Below are 18,118 nucleotides of genomic sequence, written 5' to 3'. Positions count from 1 at the left end.
CCATTGCCTCCTGTCAGGGGAAGGAAACTCGGTTGGAGAGACCTCTGCTCTCGCCTTCAGCCATTCTTGCCTTTGTTAAGGCCGTATGAAGAAAGTCTGAGTTTTGCTGCTGGGGTTCCTGTCATCACCCAGGACCCTGGAGGCACCTGAGATACGTAGGCTGGGCTCGGAGACGTAAGTCCCTGCTTGGAGGAGAAGGAGCGATTCTCTTCTCCAAACAGGTTTTCCTCCTCCCCGTACCAATCTGTGTGCCTTACTCTGGCTGAATCCAACCCGCCTCCATCTCTGCCCGCCAAACCTCTGCCAGGCCCAGGGTGCAAAGAGCGTGTGGAGGTGGCAGAAGAGAATCTGGGGGGGCACAGACCACCTCCTAAATCGTTGATTGCTCATATTCCACATCTACCTGTGCACCCAGGAAGATTCACCTCCCTGTATATTTCATGGCTCTAACAAGATCTCTGCCTGCCTGCCTTGATACACATTTCATGTGTGTTCTTTTAAATGTCCATTTTTCCATGTATAATATTTGAAACCCAAGCAAATGGCCAACCTTTGAAGCACAAGTCACTTGGATTAGATTTCTCATTAAAACAGGCTGTAGAAAGGCGATATATTCCTGTTGATGTTTTTAATGTAGTTTCACTGTTAAATAATAAAAAGATCATGTGTGACTAACCCCACTTAATACCCTGCTAATAGAAATTGGGCCGTTAAAATGATCAAACCCTGTGTCATCCTAGATGCTGCAGTAATACAGTGATGGGAGTAAATTACAGGAAGTTGCATGTTTAAAGCCAAGTTTTTCCTCTTTCAAATCAAAGTTTAAGAAATTGCACAGCGCTTATAGTATCTTAGGTCTTTGTAGGCTATAAAATAGAGGTTAAGTGGAAAATTAATACTTACAATAGTTTCAGAATATATATAAAATCTCTCACTTTGCTATAATGAAGATCACAGAACTTGTATCCACTTGTGACTTCAGTGGAGTAGCTCATTTTTGGGTCACAGACCAAAGTTTGTAGGTGATTATTGCAAATGCAGAAATACCTTCATGGAGACCACAGAGTTGTTCACCTGGTCCTAAATAACCGGTGGAGTATAAGGCTTCACCTTCCTTAACAGCCTGTTTTTCTGGAGGAAGATGTTACTCTGGGGTGTTTTTGTTTCGCTTGCATTTTTTAGAGGCATATAGGGCACGTACCTTGTGAAATTTTTGAGAAACCTGAGATGTTAGATGCAACTTTCCTATAGATGAATTGCGTGTACTTGGTCTGGGTGTTATAGCAGAAAAGCAGAACTATGAATGCAGCGTGAATCTTCTAAAAATCAGCAAGAAGAAAGGAGTGAGCCCATCTGCTGTGAAGTATTAAGGTAACTAGACGGGCATGCTTAAAAAAATGCATTAGAAAAAAAGTGAGAATGAGATGAATTAGGACTCTGAAATCAGTTGTACCCTGCTCTGACTGTTGCAACTGATAATTGAATTACAGACCAAAATCCATTAATCCCGGTTATCTATCTCTGTACTGTAGGGAGAAAGTTGGAGTTTATTAATATAATTTCTTCCCAAGATTGGTACTTACCTGTTCAGTCATGCTCTTTGCATTTCTCTGAAACGTCCAGTAGATCCAGTCAATAGAAACATTTCACTAAATCCCTGTTACGCTAATTCCTCCCTTCCAACAGCTCCGGCAGGATGGCCTACCATTGATTTTCCTTGTTGTATTGTCTCCGAGTTTCTCAGGATATAAAAGTCATCCATTTTTATCTATATTATAATTGCACAACTATCTAAAAAGTTCATTTCCATATGTTCAAGCCAAAAACTTTTTTGGCTCACCAGCAAAGTCTTATGTTGTGCTAAACTCTTTGAGCAGAAAAACAAGAAAAGATAAATTAATACCCCATCAGGCTGTGTTTGCAATAGTTTTCTGGCATTTGCTTAAGGCTGAATTTTTCTGCATGTAAATTACTGAAGTGATAGCATGTGTAAAACCAAGAACAAATAATATTAATGAAGCATAAGTTCTCAGCTTGTCTCTGGAAATGAATTATTAAAAGCACCAAAGAAAGTGATTTAAGAGCCCATGACTAATTTAGTTTTTATTATTTTTATATGAATCACTCATGAATCTATTGTAAAAAAAGATCAGAGACATTTGATTAGTGAGGAGAAATAATTTTCAAAGTGATAGTCGTAGATTTTGCATAATAATAATCTCATTAAACGCTTGGGTACATTTTGTTTTAAAATCCTGTAAACATTATCAGAGAGATTTCTAGGACTCTGAGGATCAGGCAAGCTTTTTTAACGTGAACTAGTTAACACGTTTTCGTTGCTGTGCTGGTTACTATGAAATCGTGATGGCGTTTCTCTTCATCTAGTGGAAAGCCAGTGACACCAGCTAGCCCCAGTGCCGGGACTGGTTTTGTCAGTGGGCACTTCCACATGAGGAAGGCTCCCAGCTTCCCTGGGCTTGGCGGAAGGGGCTGAAGGGGAAGAGCCTAGAAGTGAAGCGAATTATTACTATTATTAATATTATTTAGGAAGAAATCGCAGCAACCGGTGGAATTCTCCTAAGAGAACAAACCCCTTGGGGAGCTCCATTCCCTCTGTCGTTATTTCAGCTGTGGACACTTTTAAGTCAGTATCGACCGTCTTTGGGACTCACCCCCAACACATATTAGGAGCATTCGATACAGGTTGAAAATCACATAGGCTGGGCAGCGGCTGCTGCCCGGGGAGCGTGTCCCCCGTCGTGCCATACTGCGATGCGACGTGTGCCGGTAGCTGGAGAGTTGGGGAGCTCGGCTGGTTTTGTGTCACTGGGACTTGTTTTTCTGTTCCTTCTTCCTATTTATAGCTATAAGGCAAGTCTTTTTTTTTCTCAAATAGCTGGAAGTTATCCTAAAAAATAATAAGCCTGAATCTAGTTTATGCTAATAGCTCTTCAAACTAAGACTTCCTGGAAAACAAGTGATCGTCTTTGCCAAAAATTTAAAGGGTTTTAAATATGTTTCTTAAATAAATAAGAATGGAAACCCCAACACCTGTTAGAAAGCTTCATGAAAAAGCATCTGAAATGGGCAAAAAGGGTGGGTGGCTGGTGCCCCGCACCCTCCGGCATCGCCCCCGGCCGCCGGCTCGGCAGCCCTGGGTTAATGTGGGTTCCCTCTCTGCCGGCTGTGTTCCTGGGTGTCAGAGCAGGAGATTTGTGGCATTACAATCGCATACGGGATTTCACTTGAGACAGAATGTGAATGAGATTTACAAGCAATATGCAATGTTTTACACATTTCTAAGAGCGGTGTCTCCGAGCCGCGGCAGATTGCATGACCACGGAATGCATTAGAAGGGAGGAATGGGATAAATAAATATGAAAAATCTTCTGTTTGGAGAGACCGATGCCTTGCGTAATCAGTAGTGATGGAAAGGAAATACAATACAAAAAAAAGTACATATCCATTTTCTAGGATCTGTTTTGTTATTTTTTCAAATTGACTGTGTGCAGTGGCAACTTTTTTTTTTATTTTTTAGATTACTGAGCTCTTATCAATTTAAAATGCAAGGTGGCGCATTTTTTTAATCTTGAAAAGTTAAAACATGCTCTGAGGTCACTTAATCAGTCCTTTATTTGAAGGGTAACTGCAAGACATAAAAGAAGCTCATGAAGGGCAGAGAACTTTTGATTCCAAAAGGGGAGAGAAAACATAAGACAAGCTGCTGGAGAAATCAACCTGTCATCTGCCACTAGTCGACCTTATCAATTATGAGAAATTATAAGCACAGCTTGCTGAGTTATTATTTTTACCTGAACGTGTAACATTATTTTATAATGAAATTCATAAAATAGAGGTGATGAACACCTTATCCTTATCGGGCCGCTTTGATGCAAGGCTCATCAGTTTGTGGGGTTAGAATGGTTTCTGCTTTTTCTTCATACATTTTCATCACTTCTGTTTCTTCCTCTTCACAAGAAAATTCCTCTTCAGTGGTAAAGGAGAAAAACCATGTTCCAGAAGTTACTTCTTTGCCTTTCTCCTGGTTGCCTATCCTTTTTCACAGAATAATACATAAAAATGCCTTTTCAGTTCACCGTTGGCATTGCTGGGGGTAGGAGTAGGGCAGTCCCAGCTCCCGGGGGGCTGAGACTCCTGGACAGCCCTGAGATACTCTGCTTTAAAGGTGGGATACTTTTAGGGAGAGAAGAATTAAGTTACATCATTCTTATAGATGTTTATGGTTCCTTCTGACTGCTTTCAGGCTTGTGGTGACTTGGAAACCTGGCTTTGCAAGCAAAAGCCGTTTGAAAGAAGTCAAAGCACGTGAAATGTTTCCTATCCTCCTTTCCAGCGTGAATTCTTCCCGTTCCCTCTGCCCCCCCATCCTCTCCCCTGCCAGTTCTCCCAGCAAGCTTACGTGTGCGTCTTTGGATGGAGGGGTGGAGCTCAGAGCTTGGGTCTCTAAAAACGTTTTGTGCTAACCCGTTTCTGAGAACTTTTGTTCAAAGGGCTCCTACTTGCCCGGTAACGTTTTTGAGAGGCAAAAAGTCCTTATTGACCTGCCTCCCTTCTCAGCTTGATAAAATTGTGTTAAACCCTGTCGAGGACTGCTTCCCAGCAAACCGAAACAGCAGCCAAGCACTGTCAGTGTTAACTTACACCCCGCTTAATACAGTGGCAGTGGCAAGAGATGCACCAGAGCAGCTCCTAAGGGCTCCCAAAGGCAGTGCAGTATGGAGGGGTGTGGGAAATAGCCCAAATTCCAGGGCTGCCCACTGCCTGCCCGGGATGGCTTCCCGCTGCGCTGCAGGACTCCTGGCTGAGATGAGTGTAAGATGTAGAGTTAGAGGCTATTAAGGAATCAAAGACTTATCATTTCCTAATGCTCTAGGGCTTGGGTTTTTACAGCACTTCCAAATATACGTTTATAAAATATACACAGAAAGTGCTTGTGCCTAAGAATGCATGCATATATATAAAATGTAACTGTGAAATCCTAATGTACTAATTATATCCACAGGGAAACGTAAGGAGAAACGGTGAGCTGCAATAAACAAACACACGGAAAGAGTCATTAATTTGTTAGAGAATTCAGTATTCTTTTTGTAGCAACAAAAGGTTCAGTACTGAACCATAATCACTTTTTTCTTCCCACATCTAATACTGGTCATTCTTAATAACGTTGCACCCTTATGTGAATTTACTGCGTATATGGAAGTTCTAATACAGGGCAGATAATTTCCTTCTGTGCCTGACATAAATGATGTGGTGTTAACCTAAATTGCATTTGATAACCTTCTTTAAGTGCTAGAAGTCAGAAAACAGTTTTTAAAAGTCATAAACCATGCTTTTACCAATATAAGCTTCTCTTTACAAGAAAAATGCATTTGGAGAGGAAGAAAATAATACTATAATCTTGCATCAGTTTGTTTTTGCAAGGGTCTTCACTTATATTAATACATTTGTATGCATTGGAAAAACAGATCGTCCATAAAAAGACAATTACAGAGCACAAACCAAGCATTCATAATATTTTTCTGAGATATCTTAAAGGAAGCAACATACTTAAAACAGAGAAGATTTTATTGTCCTGTTTTTCCACAGCTCCTTATAAATCATTCCATAAAAGTAGCCATCCTGTTTTTATTGATCTAAACTCAATTTGAGTTGCTTTGGGATTAACTTTAAAAACTGTTATTAAGTCCCCTCCACTGCAAGCATTTTCTCTATCTCATGCAAATATCATTTGAACAGGGTTGATATCTTTTCTATTTGCAGTTACTCATGCATCTTTGCTTTCCAGCAGGAAAGATCTAGCTGACCAGAAAACAGGCAAATGCTTGAAATGGGAATTTTTGAGTAGATATTTGTAATAATGTATTGGGTAGCTTAACCAGCTTATCCTATGGTGTAGATGCCAAATCTGCCTGACGCCCAAGGTGGCAGTAATATCTGAGATGCTTTTGGTTATAGATAATGGATTTCAGGATCATCTATGGGTTTACTCTTGTTCTTTATAATCGTTCATACATTTGCACACGGGGACAGCACATGCCTCAGGGTAGCAGATAGCAGAACCAGGGTGGTTATGTCTGTGCCCTCTCAGGTCAAGGTCTGTGCTTTGGGCAGGGTTGTTGTCCTGCCTGTAAACTCTGTATTTCTCGGTGCTCACCCTCAATCTGCCTTGTAAGATGTCTAAAAACTAGGCAAGTTCCCAAACTTCCCTTCTCCCTGCCATACTGGCCTGTCGCTGAGAGGAGAGGCATGAAAGCATTTCTCTGGTGCCAGACAGAAGTTATTGGAGAAGATTCAAGAGCCAGCAGAAGTAGTGCCAGATCAATCCCGTACTGCAAGAGATGGGCTACTTTGTACTTTGCTTTAAGGGTGCCACCTGGCATTGCAAGTCTGCCTCAGAATCGCAGCTTCCTTCGAAAAATGTTCAAAGTGTCATGGCTGGAAAGGAAAGCTTCTAACTGTAAAGCAGATGCACCCTGAAGAGGCAAGAAATGTGAAATATAAGGAGCCCCAAATGATTTTGGTTTAGAAAGCAGCCCATCCAATGATCAAACAACTCTTGCTCATAATTTCTGAGCATGTGGCAGGGGGCTTGGCAGTAACAGCATGGATGAGGATGACTCCTTGTAGCATTGGACCTGCCATGGGCGCAGCAGGGAAAGGGAGCAGTATCAGCACTTCTGCACATGGATTCCCTTTCTCTGTCACAAATAAACTGGGACCCAAGTTCTTGGCTCCCAACCAGCAGAGCAAATTTGCATTCCTATTTTATGCCATCCACCCTGGTGGGTTTGATCAAGTCGTGCTGGAAGACCCCGGCTGTGAGTGTTCACCTCCTCGCCGCTCTACAGTGCGGCACTTCCATGTCACGCCTGGTGGCCGTGCTGGACAACGGTGGCAACAGGCACAGCTTTGTGTAGGGGCTTTCCCGGTACACTCCTTGGCTGCAGGCTGGCTTTCTACCTACAGAATGGAAATTTGAAAAGTCCTGGGTTTTTCATGAGCAAAACCACTCTTCAACACTCACCCTATTGTACTGGGTTTGTGCCCCCCTGATTCTAAGTTGAATTTTACCGTACTTTTTCAGTGAAATTCTGCAAAGCATTTAGTTTAGCATGCTTCATGCATGGAGCTAATTAAAGAAAAATCGTTCTTTCAGCTCATGAACTGTTTTTTAAATGTATCCTTCTGGGTTTGCATAGAAGTACAAACATTCTGGAGCTGCAGAAGTCTGAATATTAATGGAGTAAGAAGAGAAGCTGCTTCGTATACCCATCAGTGCTGTGATTCTGTTAACTGTAATTTGAAATAAATTCCTAAGCAGGGCACTTGTACAACACATTCAAGTGCCAAAACCTCTCTACTAACTCATATTCTCCCCATCTATAATCAAAAATTGAAGTAATGCAAGAGCAGATCTAGGAAGATGAAGGGGATAAAGATAGATACTTGTCAAGCCTTTACAGATCAAAACAAGTTTCTCTGAGAAAATGCTTTTTGTTTCCTTCCTTGACTCCTGCCTAGGATATTGTCTGAGATAAGCGACAAACAGTTTCAGTTCTTTTTCATCGAGTCTCAAGGTTACAGTGCATTTTCTAAGAACCGGCATAGGACACCTTAACCCACCCAGAAGTTAGCATTTTATGTATCTGAGGTTAACGGGTAGGTGTTAAATTCCCCCATAAATTAAACAGCTGGAGATTGCCATCTTTTTTATGTGCAAAGAGCACCTTGTTAGCAACCAGCACAAAAGTTCATGCTCTCAGATGAGTTACTTTGCCTTACTCTTAAATTGCTGCTCATTTTCTCCTTGCATGTTGATTTATGAACTTTAAAACTTACTGTTCAAAATGCAAGCTGTGTTCCCAAGCTGCGATGCTATCAAAACCTCTGAACAGGTAGTCTCCCTTCACATGGTGTTTAAAATATTTTTCCTAAATAATAAGGCACCTTTCCTGTCTTTTGTTACATACAGGATTTTGGAGAAGACGATTCCCTCTACATCACCAAGGTAACAACTATTCACATGGGCAATTACACCTGTCATGCCTACGGCTATGAAGAGCTGTATCAGACCCACATCCTTCAGGTGAATGGTTAGTAAATGGCATATATGACAATCCATGAAAACGTTCCTGTAAGCAAAGTTGCGTGTTAATCTCATTCGCACAAAGACATGAAAAGCCACGCACTAAATTGTCTGTGTACGAGAGCGAATGCAGCTCGGGGTTTGCTCTCTCGTGCTATCACAGGCAATCAAAAAGAAAGGTACAAGGGGGGACATCTATAATTACCTGGGCTTCAGCAGGTATCCTAACTGTAAAACAAGCTGTCAGTAACATTTCCGTAGAGTTAAGAGTGGTGTTTCAAAGCATCTCTTAGACTAATGACTGCTTTTGTCAACAGAAGTGTGGCTTCAATTTTTTCTTCCAGAAAATCATTTCTGTTGCGTGCAATAGCCCAGGATATTTAAATAAATACAGCACAGTGTTTCCAAAGCTATCTACCTCACAGCTATATATCAGATTATTACCTGGTTGTAGTCAGCTTGGTTCACTGAGAGCTATTTGCATTGGCTAAAGATATGGCCCACTGGGTTGCAAAATGAGGGCAAACCATTTTACAGGTGAGAGAATCACATGGGCCATATTCCAGCATCCTCATTCCCCTCCGTCCCCTGGACCACATGTGCGCCTGGTGGAACTCATATTCAGGTGTTTGATATCTTTCTTCTGACCTCAAACTCAGTCAGTCAGATTTAGTTTAAAATTACATTAGCTTAAACCAGGATTTCATCGAGGGCCCAGCCCGTGGAGTATCCACCTCCCCAGCAGCAAAATCGTCATCCAACTTTAAACCTGTATTTACATGTGCTAATATGACCAGCAGTATCTCCAGAATAGGAGACAGGGTAACCCGTTGCTCACTATGGGTAGATTTTGATGTACTCTGGTATGAAAGTATTTCGTTTTATAGGAAAATTTAGTCACTTTATTACAGGGGATATATTATAAGAAAAATGAATATTTAGTTCTTTCTCTAGATGTGCACAGACCTCTACAAAGGAGAGCTTTCAACTGGTAAGAGCAGATAGCTACACATAGGTTAATAGAGAGAGGCTGACGCGAAGAGAAACAGTAAAAAGGGATATTTATGCACTTTAAGAAGTGCCACGGTGGACGAGGGGTTTAGGTTTGACTGCAGCTCAGGTCTTCTGGACGTGTGTAAGTGCTCCCCACCCACAGCGAGTACCTGGAGGAGAGCACAAAGCATCCAGCTGATTTGAATGAAAACTGACTTAATGTTTCTACATAATAATTTGTCATCTTTTGAGATAGTAAACTGTAAAGTCTCAGCAATGTGGATAACTAGATTGTGCATGGTGCAGCTGGGAAAATAGGTTTCCTTCCTCAAAGTGCTATTTGTTTGATGAATGGCAGTTGAAAGAAACGCGAGCTAACAACTTAATCCCGTGTATATTATGTGATATATTATGAGGCCTGAACGGAGTTTAGTTGGCAGACAACAATGTAGACTTTATCATCACTGAGAATATAAGGCCCAAAGGCTTTGAAACAAAAACCAGAATGAGAGGAAAGCTAGATGGAGCGTGGGGAGGGGTTGATTCGTTTCGTACTCATGCCTGCCACTTAGATTTAACTTGCTGTTGAAAGATCCCATTTTCTTTTTAAATGGAAGTTTCTCACCACAACCACATGTGGTTTTTCTTATTAATACAAGAACACTGTTACACAAAAAAAACCCAAAACACTATCCATGTTGGCTTTTTAATGTTGCTGTGTAGTCACTAAATGCTGCAGAAAATGCCATGCTTTCTGGTATTAACTCAGGCTTGCTAGAAAACACTGCAGGGTCTAGAAATCTTTGTCTTACAGCATCTGATATTCTGATATGAGCAATTAGGCTTTGCAAAGCTGGGTTTTTGCAGTTTTTGACGTGGCTGGCTGACTGCCCACGTCACTAAATTCTCTCCTTTTCTGCCTGATGTTGGGGCAACAGCACCGATGACAGGACAACGTTGCTTATCTTCAGAGGCATGGTGGGGTTCCCAAGGCAGAGCCCTGCTCAGGAAATCCTTCTCGGTTTTTATTAACTTAAAGGACAAACTGAGGAATTTCTTTTGACAGGACTAGAGGGAAGAAACTGAGCCGAGCTGAATTGAGTGAAGATGCCGAGAATCTAAATATGGTTGATGGGCTCTGTACAGTACTGGGGATTGTCTCTGTCTGTCTTTGTCAAACTAAAAACTCCATCTTCAACACGGGAGGTTTTTTGTTGCTTTTCTGGATTGGACTAAAACTGTGAGAGAATGTGACAGAAACAAGTCAGCCAGAACTCGGGTGTATCTGCTCACCTGTCTCCTCCAGGGAGGGACTGATACACTTTTAACATCAAAACCAGGGGGTTTTTATTCTATGAAAACAATCAGAATTTTTTTTTTCTTTTTAATAGAGAAAACTCCAAGTTTCTCTATTGGGAAAGAGTAGAGAAAGAAGAACCAACTGGAAGTAAAAGGGTTTATCCCCAACCTTTCCCAAGCTCACTGTGTCTGTACAGACAGGTCCCAACTTAAGACTGCGTTTCAGTTAATTCAGTGTTTTTCGAAGCTGCAGTAACTCTTTCTTTGATCCTTTTTGTACCACCTGGGCCCTGGCTTACTGTTCCCACTGAGGCCCATCAGTCCAGCTTATAAAATATTTTCCTTTTATTGCCTTTTTCTCCTTAAAAGAATCTGATCCTAGTTATATGCACCCTCTTCATATGCTTTTATCTGACATATTCTCCTTATCTTACTTTCTCCTTTGTCTCTTTTTAGAACATAGCAATGTTCTAAATGGCTTGTAACAGCTCATTGATTAGGTGATACAGGAAATTAGGAAATATAAGCTTAAACAGAAAGCTTAGAGCCCAATTTTGACAAAAATTGAAAGTTTCTGGGATTCAGAGCTCTAGCTGAATGTATTACAGACTAATGAAATTTATCAAAAGTTTACCCACAGAAAGCCTTGCTTTCATCCCAATATATTGTCACGGTTGTTTCTTTTCTTGCCCAAGGAAAGTAAATTCACTTCGTTGCAGTCAAACCCTGCTGGAAGACGGGCGCGCGCCTGTCCGCGGCAGGCAAGCAGTGTCCTTGCTGACGCTTGCTGCTGTACATGCGCCACACGACCCAGCCATGCGCGTGCAGCTCTTTAACCAGGCTACAATGCAATGGTAAAAGCAACTCCGCGTTGTCTGACTCGGCATCAGGCATTGCACAGTCTAGACTTGCCTAAAGATCCTCTCCAAAGCAGCCTTTATGAAGGGGAAAAGGAGGTTTTTGCTCGACTGCTGAATGCCGTGCAGTGCTTCCCCTTGTATCAGCTGGTTCACAATATCAGAAATGACACGGGCAGATCCAGATGCGCATTTTGACAAGCAGAGATGAGAATCCTGTTAGGCAGAAAATGCGAAGACCACCAGATGAATGCCCCAGACCGCTGGCTCACACCTTCTGGGCAAGAAGCATAAAGCAGACATGTGAACTGCAGCCTACATGTGACATTCGCTGTGGTAGGTTTGGGTTGAGCTCATCAATCTTAGGATTCACAGCAGTGGTAAAATTTAAGTCACTGTATTTATACACCTGGCCCTTAATGACTTTGGAAGAAAAGAATGCGCTGAAAGGCAGCACAAAGTTTAAGAATGAAAAATTCATCTTGGGTGCTGGTATCTTTGATCAGGAGAAGCCAAGAACAGTAAGAAAATTATGTTCTCTCCTATATATGGATATTGCTTGGGAAATGTGTACAGCATACGCTAACTGTAGGGAGGAAAAGCAATTTATCACTTTCAAGAAGAAAAAGAGTTGCTGAGGATAAAGAATCTCATAAAATTGTAATCAACTATGAAAATTGATAGTTTGCAAATCAAGAGACTGCTGAGTGTAGGGCATCATTTTCCTTGGTCCTTGCACTCTGGAAAACATCAGCATAAATCAGAATATTGTATTCCTTGGAAACAGTTTTAAAAAGCCATTAGATCCTCAGCCCAATTATAAGGGTCCAATAGGACAAATTTTCTAGTAACGGAGAGATGTTTTAAACACTGATGTTTTGTTAATGTGGCTTTTCAAGAGAAAACATATGATGCTGCAAACGCCTTTCAAATCATAAATGGAAAGATTAAAACATCTCAAGTAAATGATTAATCTATTAATAATTATTAAGCCTTGGAGTATACAGGTCCTATAGCAGCAGTGTATGTCTTTGGGGCTTGATACCGCTATCTGTGCTCATCGTGTGCTTTATCACCTGAGCTGTTTTATTGTAATGAATTGGTCTGCTCTCAAGTAAGGTACTACTCAGTATGCAGTAGTAGGCAATCTACCCAATCTCTTACTTGTTTGAATGCCTCTTTTTTCCTACTTTGCTTAAGATAATAGCATTTTTATATTGCCTTTGGCTGCAGGCACAGTAATGGTTAGCAATGATATATATTCACCAAGGGAAATAGCAAAGGATAATCCATATATTCCAAAGTCTGGAGCTGAAATCTTTGCAATTTTAAAGTAAAATGTGCTTACTTGGAATGTATTAATTTGTAGCAAGGATAATAAAAATGCATTCTGTAGTTTGCTGTTATCACAAGGCAGTTGCATGCAATAATTTACCTGTGCAATGAATTACGTAAGACAAGGGAGAAGAAATAAAAAGTTTAAAAATGGAAGGATCAGGAAAATGATAAGAGAGCAGGAATGGAGGTGCAACACATATTTTTGTAGGTGAAAACAAGCAGTTTCCTTATTAATCAATCTTGAAAAGACACCTTGCTATAATTTCAAGTTAAGCTAATTTTCATGCAGAATATTGATTCAGTGTCTATGACCCCTGAGCTACTTTTTGCAATATAAATCTGTTGTGTTTTCAGCTCTGCAGGTAAAATATATGGATTACTCAGATGCAGACTAGCATGCTATGAGGCAAAGAACTGAGAGATGCAAGTAAACTCTGCTTTGTGAAGGAGTGCCCTGTTTCTAGGGCGCATGATCCTTGTGGCAGTCATTGGGAGTGCCAACGTGAGTGTCCATATGAAGAGGAAAGCCATAAAGCAAACCATTATAAGAAAACCTGATCAACCCACGCTGGTTTTGAGAGCATTAAATAGGTGATGTCTGGGACGGTCTCCATCTCTGTTAAGAGCTGGTGGGTGAGAAAACACCACTAGGCTTGGAGTAAAATTGCTTTGGTGCCTTTGGCCGTTTGGGATATGTTAGAGAAGGGCTTGAGCCCGGCGGGGGGATCTCCACCTCGCCTGGAGCCGGGCAGGTGCAGGCAGAGCGCTGTATCCTGGCAGGAGCAGAGCTCTGCACGGGGCATGGGACCTCGCAGGCTTTGCTCCAGAGCTGGTTTTCATGTAGTTAGCTGCAAACATGGGCACACAAGTCTGTCTGCAAGAGGCCGGGGCAGGCAAAAACCCCCAGGCTGAGAGGGTCAGCATTGCTTGTGGACTAGAAGAGACAGGTTTGTGCCATCTGGAGAGTTAGGAAAGTACCTGGGGACGTGAAGTACTAACTGCCTGTTGACTTCACCAGGATTTGGGCATCTAACCTGCTTAGTATTGTACATTTTTTCCTATGCATTTGTAGGAGACAAACCACCTCTCATCTATGAGTCTGAACTTCAATGGACGTAGACTTTCAATGGGCTTCAGTTCCTAAACCATTTCGTTCTGAAATGTTACTAGTAGCAAGCAAATCATAGGTGAGACAAGCATTGAGTGCAGGACCTTCATAAAATTCTATCAAAGTGGACAAAAATTACTATCTTTATCCTATCGTGCCTGGAGACACTGACTCGGAGAAATTTAAATTAATTTTCTGAGGTACAGACGGAATCAGAAGCTCCTGACTCGCAGTCTTATTCCCCTGAATTGCTTGGACACTGTCCCTTAAGTAAACACAGGGATGGCTCCGACAGCTGCCAGCCGTTTCCAGCAGCAGATCGCTTCCTTTGCTCTCCTTCCGCTTCATCTGGCACCTCCTGAAGTCGGGAGGAGCTGTAACCCTGACAGCCATGGGAGGAAGAGAAGATAAAAAGCTAGTAAATGCTTTTACTTAGAATTTGCAAACTCAATCTAATAAAACAAACCTTGTCTTTTTCGTAACCTCCTGATTAAAGAGCTCTTACGTGGTGTTTTACTCACTGCCCTACATCTTACAACACATTTTCTTTTCTTCTCAAGTAAAGGAAATAGAAGACGAGGAAGTAAATCCACGCGTCCAGTGCAGAGGTGAAGTTTTAAAGCCTTTGCTAGAAGTCCCCGGTTTTTGTCTCTCCAGTTGCCCCTAGGCATTTCCTCTCAGATTACACCTGAACAATCTCTCACTTTTAAAGCTATAAAAAACAAGTAGACTTGAGAGCTTTCTTTTGTGGCTGATTTCTATCCAAGCTGATGACTCAGCTCTGGTTAATATTTGCCAGCTGGTAGGTAAGACAGAAGTAAAATACATCTCTCTCTGGTAAGGCCCATAAAAAAACAGAAATAGAAAGGTGGAAAGTACATGCTAGTGAATGTAATTATTTAAACTCTCCCCATATGGATATATTGACACATAGCAAGCTGCAAACACAGATTTCATTTTATTCCAAAGCAACTGTTAAGTCAATTTAATTTTGCCAGTCCTGGAGCCTAACGATGGACTATATAAAAACACAGCAGTGAGTTAGGTACCTTAAGCCAGTGATTTCCAGTGGAAGTTTGTTACTGACTCATTCAGGCTTCCTAAAAAACCCCGCAAATTTTCCTCAATCTTCCACTAGTGCTAGCAGAGGTTACTCATTTTCCTTGAGGAAGAAGTTGGACCCCCAGATATCGCAAACGCATTTGACTCTGACCGTGGTTTTACAAAACTCTACACCTTTCAACAGTTACATCACGAGTCCCAAAATCTCCTAATCTAGTGGAAAAGTTGACCACTTGATTATGAAACACAGCAGTCCATGACCACCCTTCAAATACCATCAGCCGTGGTACGGCACATCCTCACGTTTCCTTTTATTATGTCTCTTGAGGTAAAAGGAAGGAGAGTCCCACTGATATTTTTCACTGATATTGCAATATTGCAAATTCTCTTTGAAGTATGTGAGTAAATTGTTAAGAAATAGTTAATGGGTGATGTTGAGCCTTGTTGATTTGAGCAATGAAGGCAACATGATTGAAAATCAATGAACTTGTCTGAAATTGTAATATAATTAGTAGTTCTGCCAATTGAGTATATTAAATAGTTCAGAGGGGCCTTCCCGAAACAAGGTAAGTCACATTTTGAAAGCCTCTCAGAGGAGTAATTTATAAATACTTTATTTCTTCAGAATAACAGGTAGTGAATGTACAGGCTATTTTCTGATGGATATTTAATTAAGATGTTGAACAATATGCTACTTCTAATAGGCAAGAACTCCAATTCCTTCCTTACTGGATTCAGTGAAGATTTGGAGTTTATACTTTAATTTTTAAATATGCCTTAGGTTTTAATCCAACTTTACTTAAGTTCAATCAGTCACTTAATGAAAGAAAGCAAGAACAAGCAAGAACAGTCTAAATAAAAAAATCAGATATCAAGGTTGCTCCCTGGCGTTGGTTTATTAGTTTATTCTTTTCTATTATTATTTTCTATTTTCTGCCCCCAAAGTTGAACTGTAGAAAAATCATTACTGTAGCTTGCACTGAAAGCCAGGACGTTGCGTATCTTCCCGGTTCTTGGATCAAACCTCTTCTGCAGCGCCGTTTGAAGGCAGCGGCTCTCGAGCCACCAGCAAGGGTGAGTTTAAAGTCGCCAATTCCTTGTTTCCCGCAGTGCCGCCAGTGATTCGCGTCTACCCTGAAACGCAGGCGCAGGAGCCTGGCGTGTCGGCAAGCCTCAAATGCCACGCCGAAGGCATCCCTAATCCCCGAATTACCTGGCTAAAGAACGGCATTGATATCATGCCAAAACTATCCAAACAACTAACGCTCCTAGGTAAGAACAGAATTTTGATTAATTAAAGTATTGTAGATGGGGATTAAGGAGGATTACTTTGCACTTTAAACTAGAAATTCTTGTACTTTCACTAAGCCATAGTTGTTGAAAATCGTGTTACAAACCCCCTGTTCTTTCTTTTTATCTTTTTCTCCTGTGAATTTCTCGGGAAATACAGTATTGATTGATGTAAGTGGTAATGGCGTTCTGTTAAAAGACAGTGTGCCTGGTTCTCCACTGCCTCGCCTCTTGTGTACAGCTGTGCAAATCAGAAGAGAAATGCATTAAATTATTTGTTCAGGTATAAGGACTACATTGGATGCAAGTCAGCTGGGAATCAGGCTGTGGTTCACCTATCTTCTCACACCCACCGCTGCAGAGGGGATCAGGCTCTTGACTCCTGTTGGGCCTTGTTCAAATGAGAGTGCAACAGACACAATAAAAGGCAAAAATACTTATTTGCAATTTTCTGTGTAAAAATACACCTCCCCACACCCTCCCCAGGCTGGCTGTGGTGTATTGCAGCCCTCAACCATTGTTGGCAACACAGATATCCCTGCATGGTTGGGTGCAATATCTCAAAATCTTCCGAAGGTTTTAGGCAACAGTCCCACTCCAGAAAGCAAAACGACAGGAGGAACTGCAGGAAGATCCCTCCCAAACCCAAGTTTTTGGTGATCTGACGAAAAACAGATTGCAAAATTGAAGTGAATTTTTCTCCACTAAAGCCAAAGCACTTTTTTTTAAGCAAGAAGAAATAAATTAAATGTAATTTATTGTTTGCACTTGGGGTTGTTCTTTGTTTCTGGCACAGAGTGTGTATGTGCTAATGGAAAGAAGTACAACATCAGCTCTCGTGAGAATCCCCCAAATACCTCTACTTATGTGTGGGGAAACATTGTGCGGTGAAGCCACCCTGTCGAGCCGTCGCCAAGCGACGAGCAACGATGGAGGGCAGTTAAGGGCAGTAAAAGCAATTAGCAGCAGTGAGGAACACTGTTTATGGGTATCTTTCTTACAGCAAACGGAAGTGAACTTCATATCAGTAGCGTTCGATATGAAGACACTGGTGCCTATACCTGCATTGCTAAAAATGAGGTGGGAGTGGATGAGGACATATCTTCACTTTTCATAGAAGATTCGGCAAGAAAGACCCGTAAGCTTAATTTTCCATGCATTTATTTCTTTAAAGTGTTCTTAGATATAGTGGTATACCTGCAATTTAATAGTTCAGTCCATTGCATGCGGTATGTTGGACTCTTACTCATAAGGTAATGACAATTTTGTCCGTGCTTTGATCAGAGGGTTGGATACTGTTTTGGGAAGGAACCACGTGAGGAAGGTAAAATCTCCTCATCCAGAACGATGATGCCTTTCATGTGCCAGAACTGTACTGGGTGTGGTACGGGTAGCATCTTTACTGAAGTAACAAATTGGCAATAGTTTTAGATATAAAATCTAATAGTTTGCCAAATTATATGCAGTTTCAGAAAATACATTTCACTGATTTCTGTACAAGACTTCTTCTTTTAAAGCCAGTTACGAGTCAAAGTTCTCAAATATTTAGATGCTTGAAGAATGTTCTGATTGAATTATTGATTTTACCTGTGTTTACATCACTAACTAGCGAAATAAGTTCCTTTGGTGTGAAATTATCTTCCACTTCAAAGCCACTCTTAGCTGCATGTCTCCCATAGGAGCGCGGCAGTATTATCTTGACCACGCTGCCCCCGAAATACAATTAATGAAGGTGGTGATTAGTTGCCCCAATGGAAAAGCTCCCAGAGACCTGATCCTTCCTAATTCTGCTCTTAACCACTTAGGAGATCACCCGGGTTCATGGTGATACTAAAAGGCTAGGTGCAAATGGGATTTTTGCTACTTTTCTGGCTGTTAATATAGAGCAAGAATTGAAAATGAAGTTAGCCATAAATATGCGCTCTCATGGCGATTCTTTAGAAAATATATTCTATTCCTCATTAAATAGATTTATGTACTCTTGTTAATATTGGTCGTTTTCCCTTGAATACTTGAGCAAGGGAAATTTCAGTATGTTGAGAAATAATTGGATGTATCTTAAAC

The 18,118-nt window shown here is 41.2% G+C and overlaps 1 protein-coding gene across 2 annotated transcripts in view; it reads left to right on the top strand.

Annotated features, from left to right (window-relative positions):
• FSTL4 (follistatin like 4) overlaps positions 1-18,118 on the top strand; it is a 227,217-nt gene that overhangs the window by 192,129 nt on the left and 16,970 nt on the right. For both annotated transcript variants that reach the window (XM_075164561.1, XM_075164560.1), the window contains exons 7-9: positions 7,994-8,114; positions 15,875-16,036; positions 17,058-17,192. In XM_075164561.1, coding sequence (XP_075020662.1) covers positions 7,994-8,114; positions 15,875-16,036; positions 17,058-17,192 — 418 coding nt within the window. The remainder of the gene's footprint in view (positions 1-7,993; positions 8,115-15,874; positions 16,037-17,057; positions 17,193-18,118) is intronic.

This window comes from Calonectris borealis, chromosome 15 (assembly GCF_964195595.1).
Source record: "Calonectris borealis chromosome 15, bCalBor7.hap1.2, whole genome shotgun sequence".
NCBI lineage: Eukaryota > Metazoa > Chordata > Aves > Procellariiformes > Procellariidae > Calonectris > Calonectris borealis.
The sequence above is the reverse complement of the archived record's forward strand: the minus strand, read 5'-3'. Positions and strand labels throughout refer to the sequence as shown.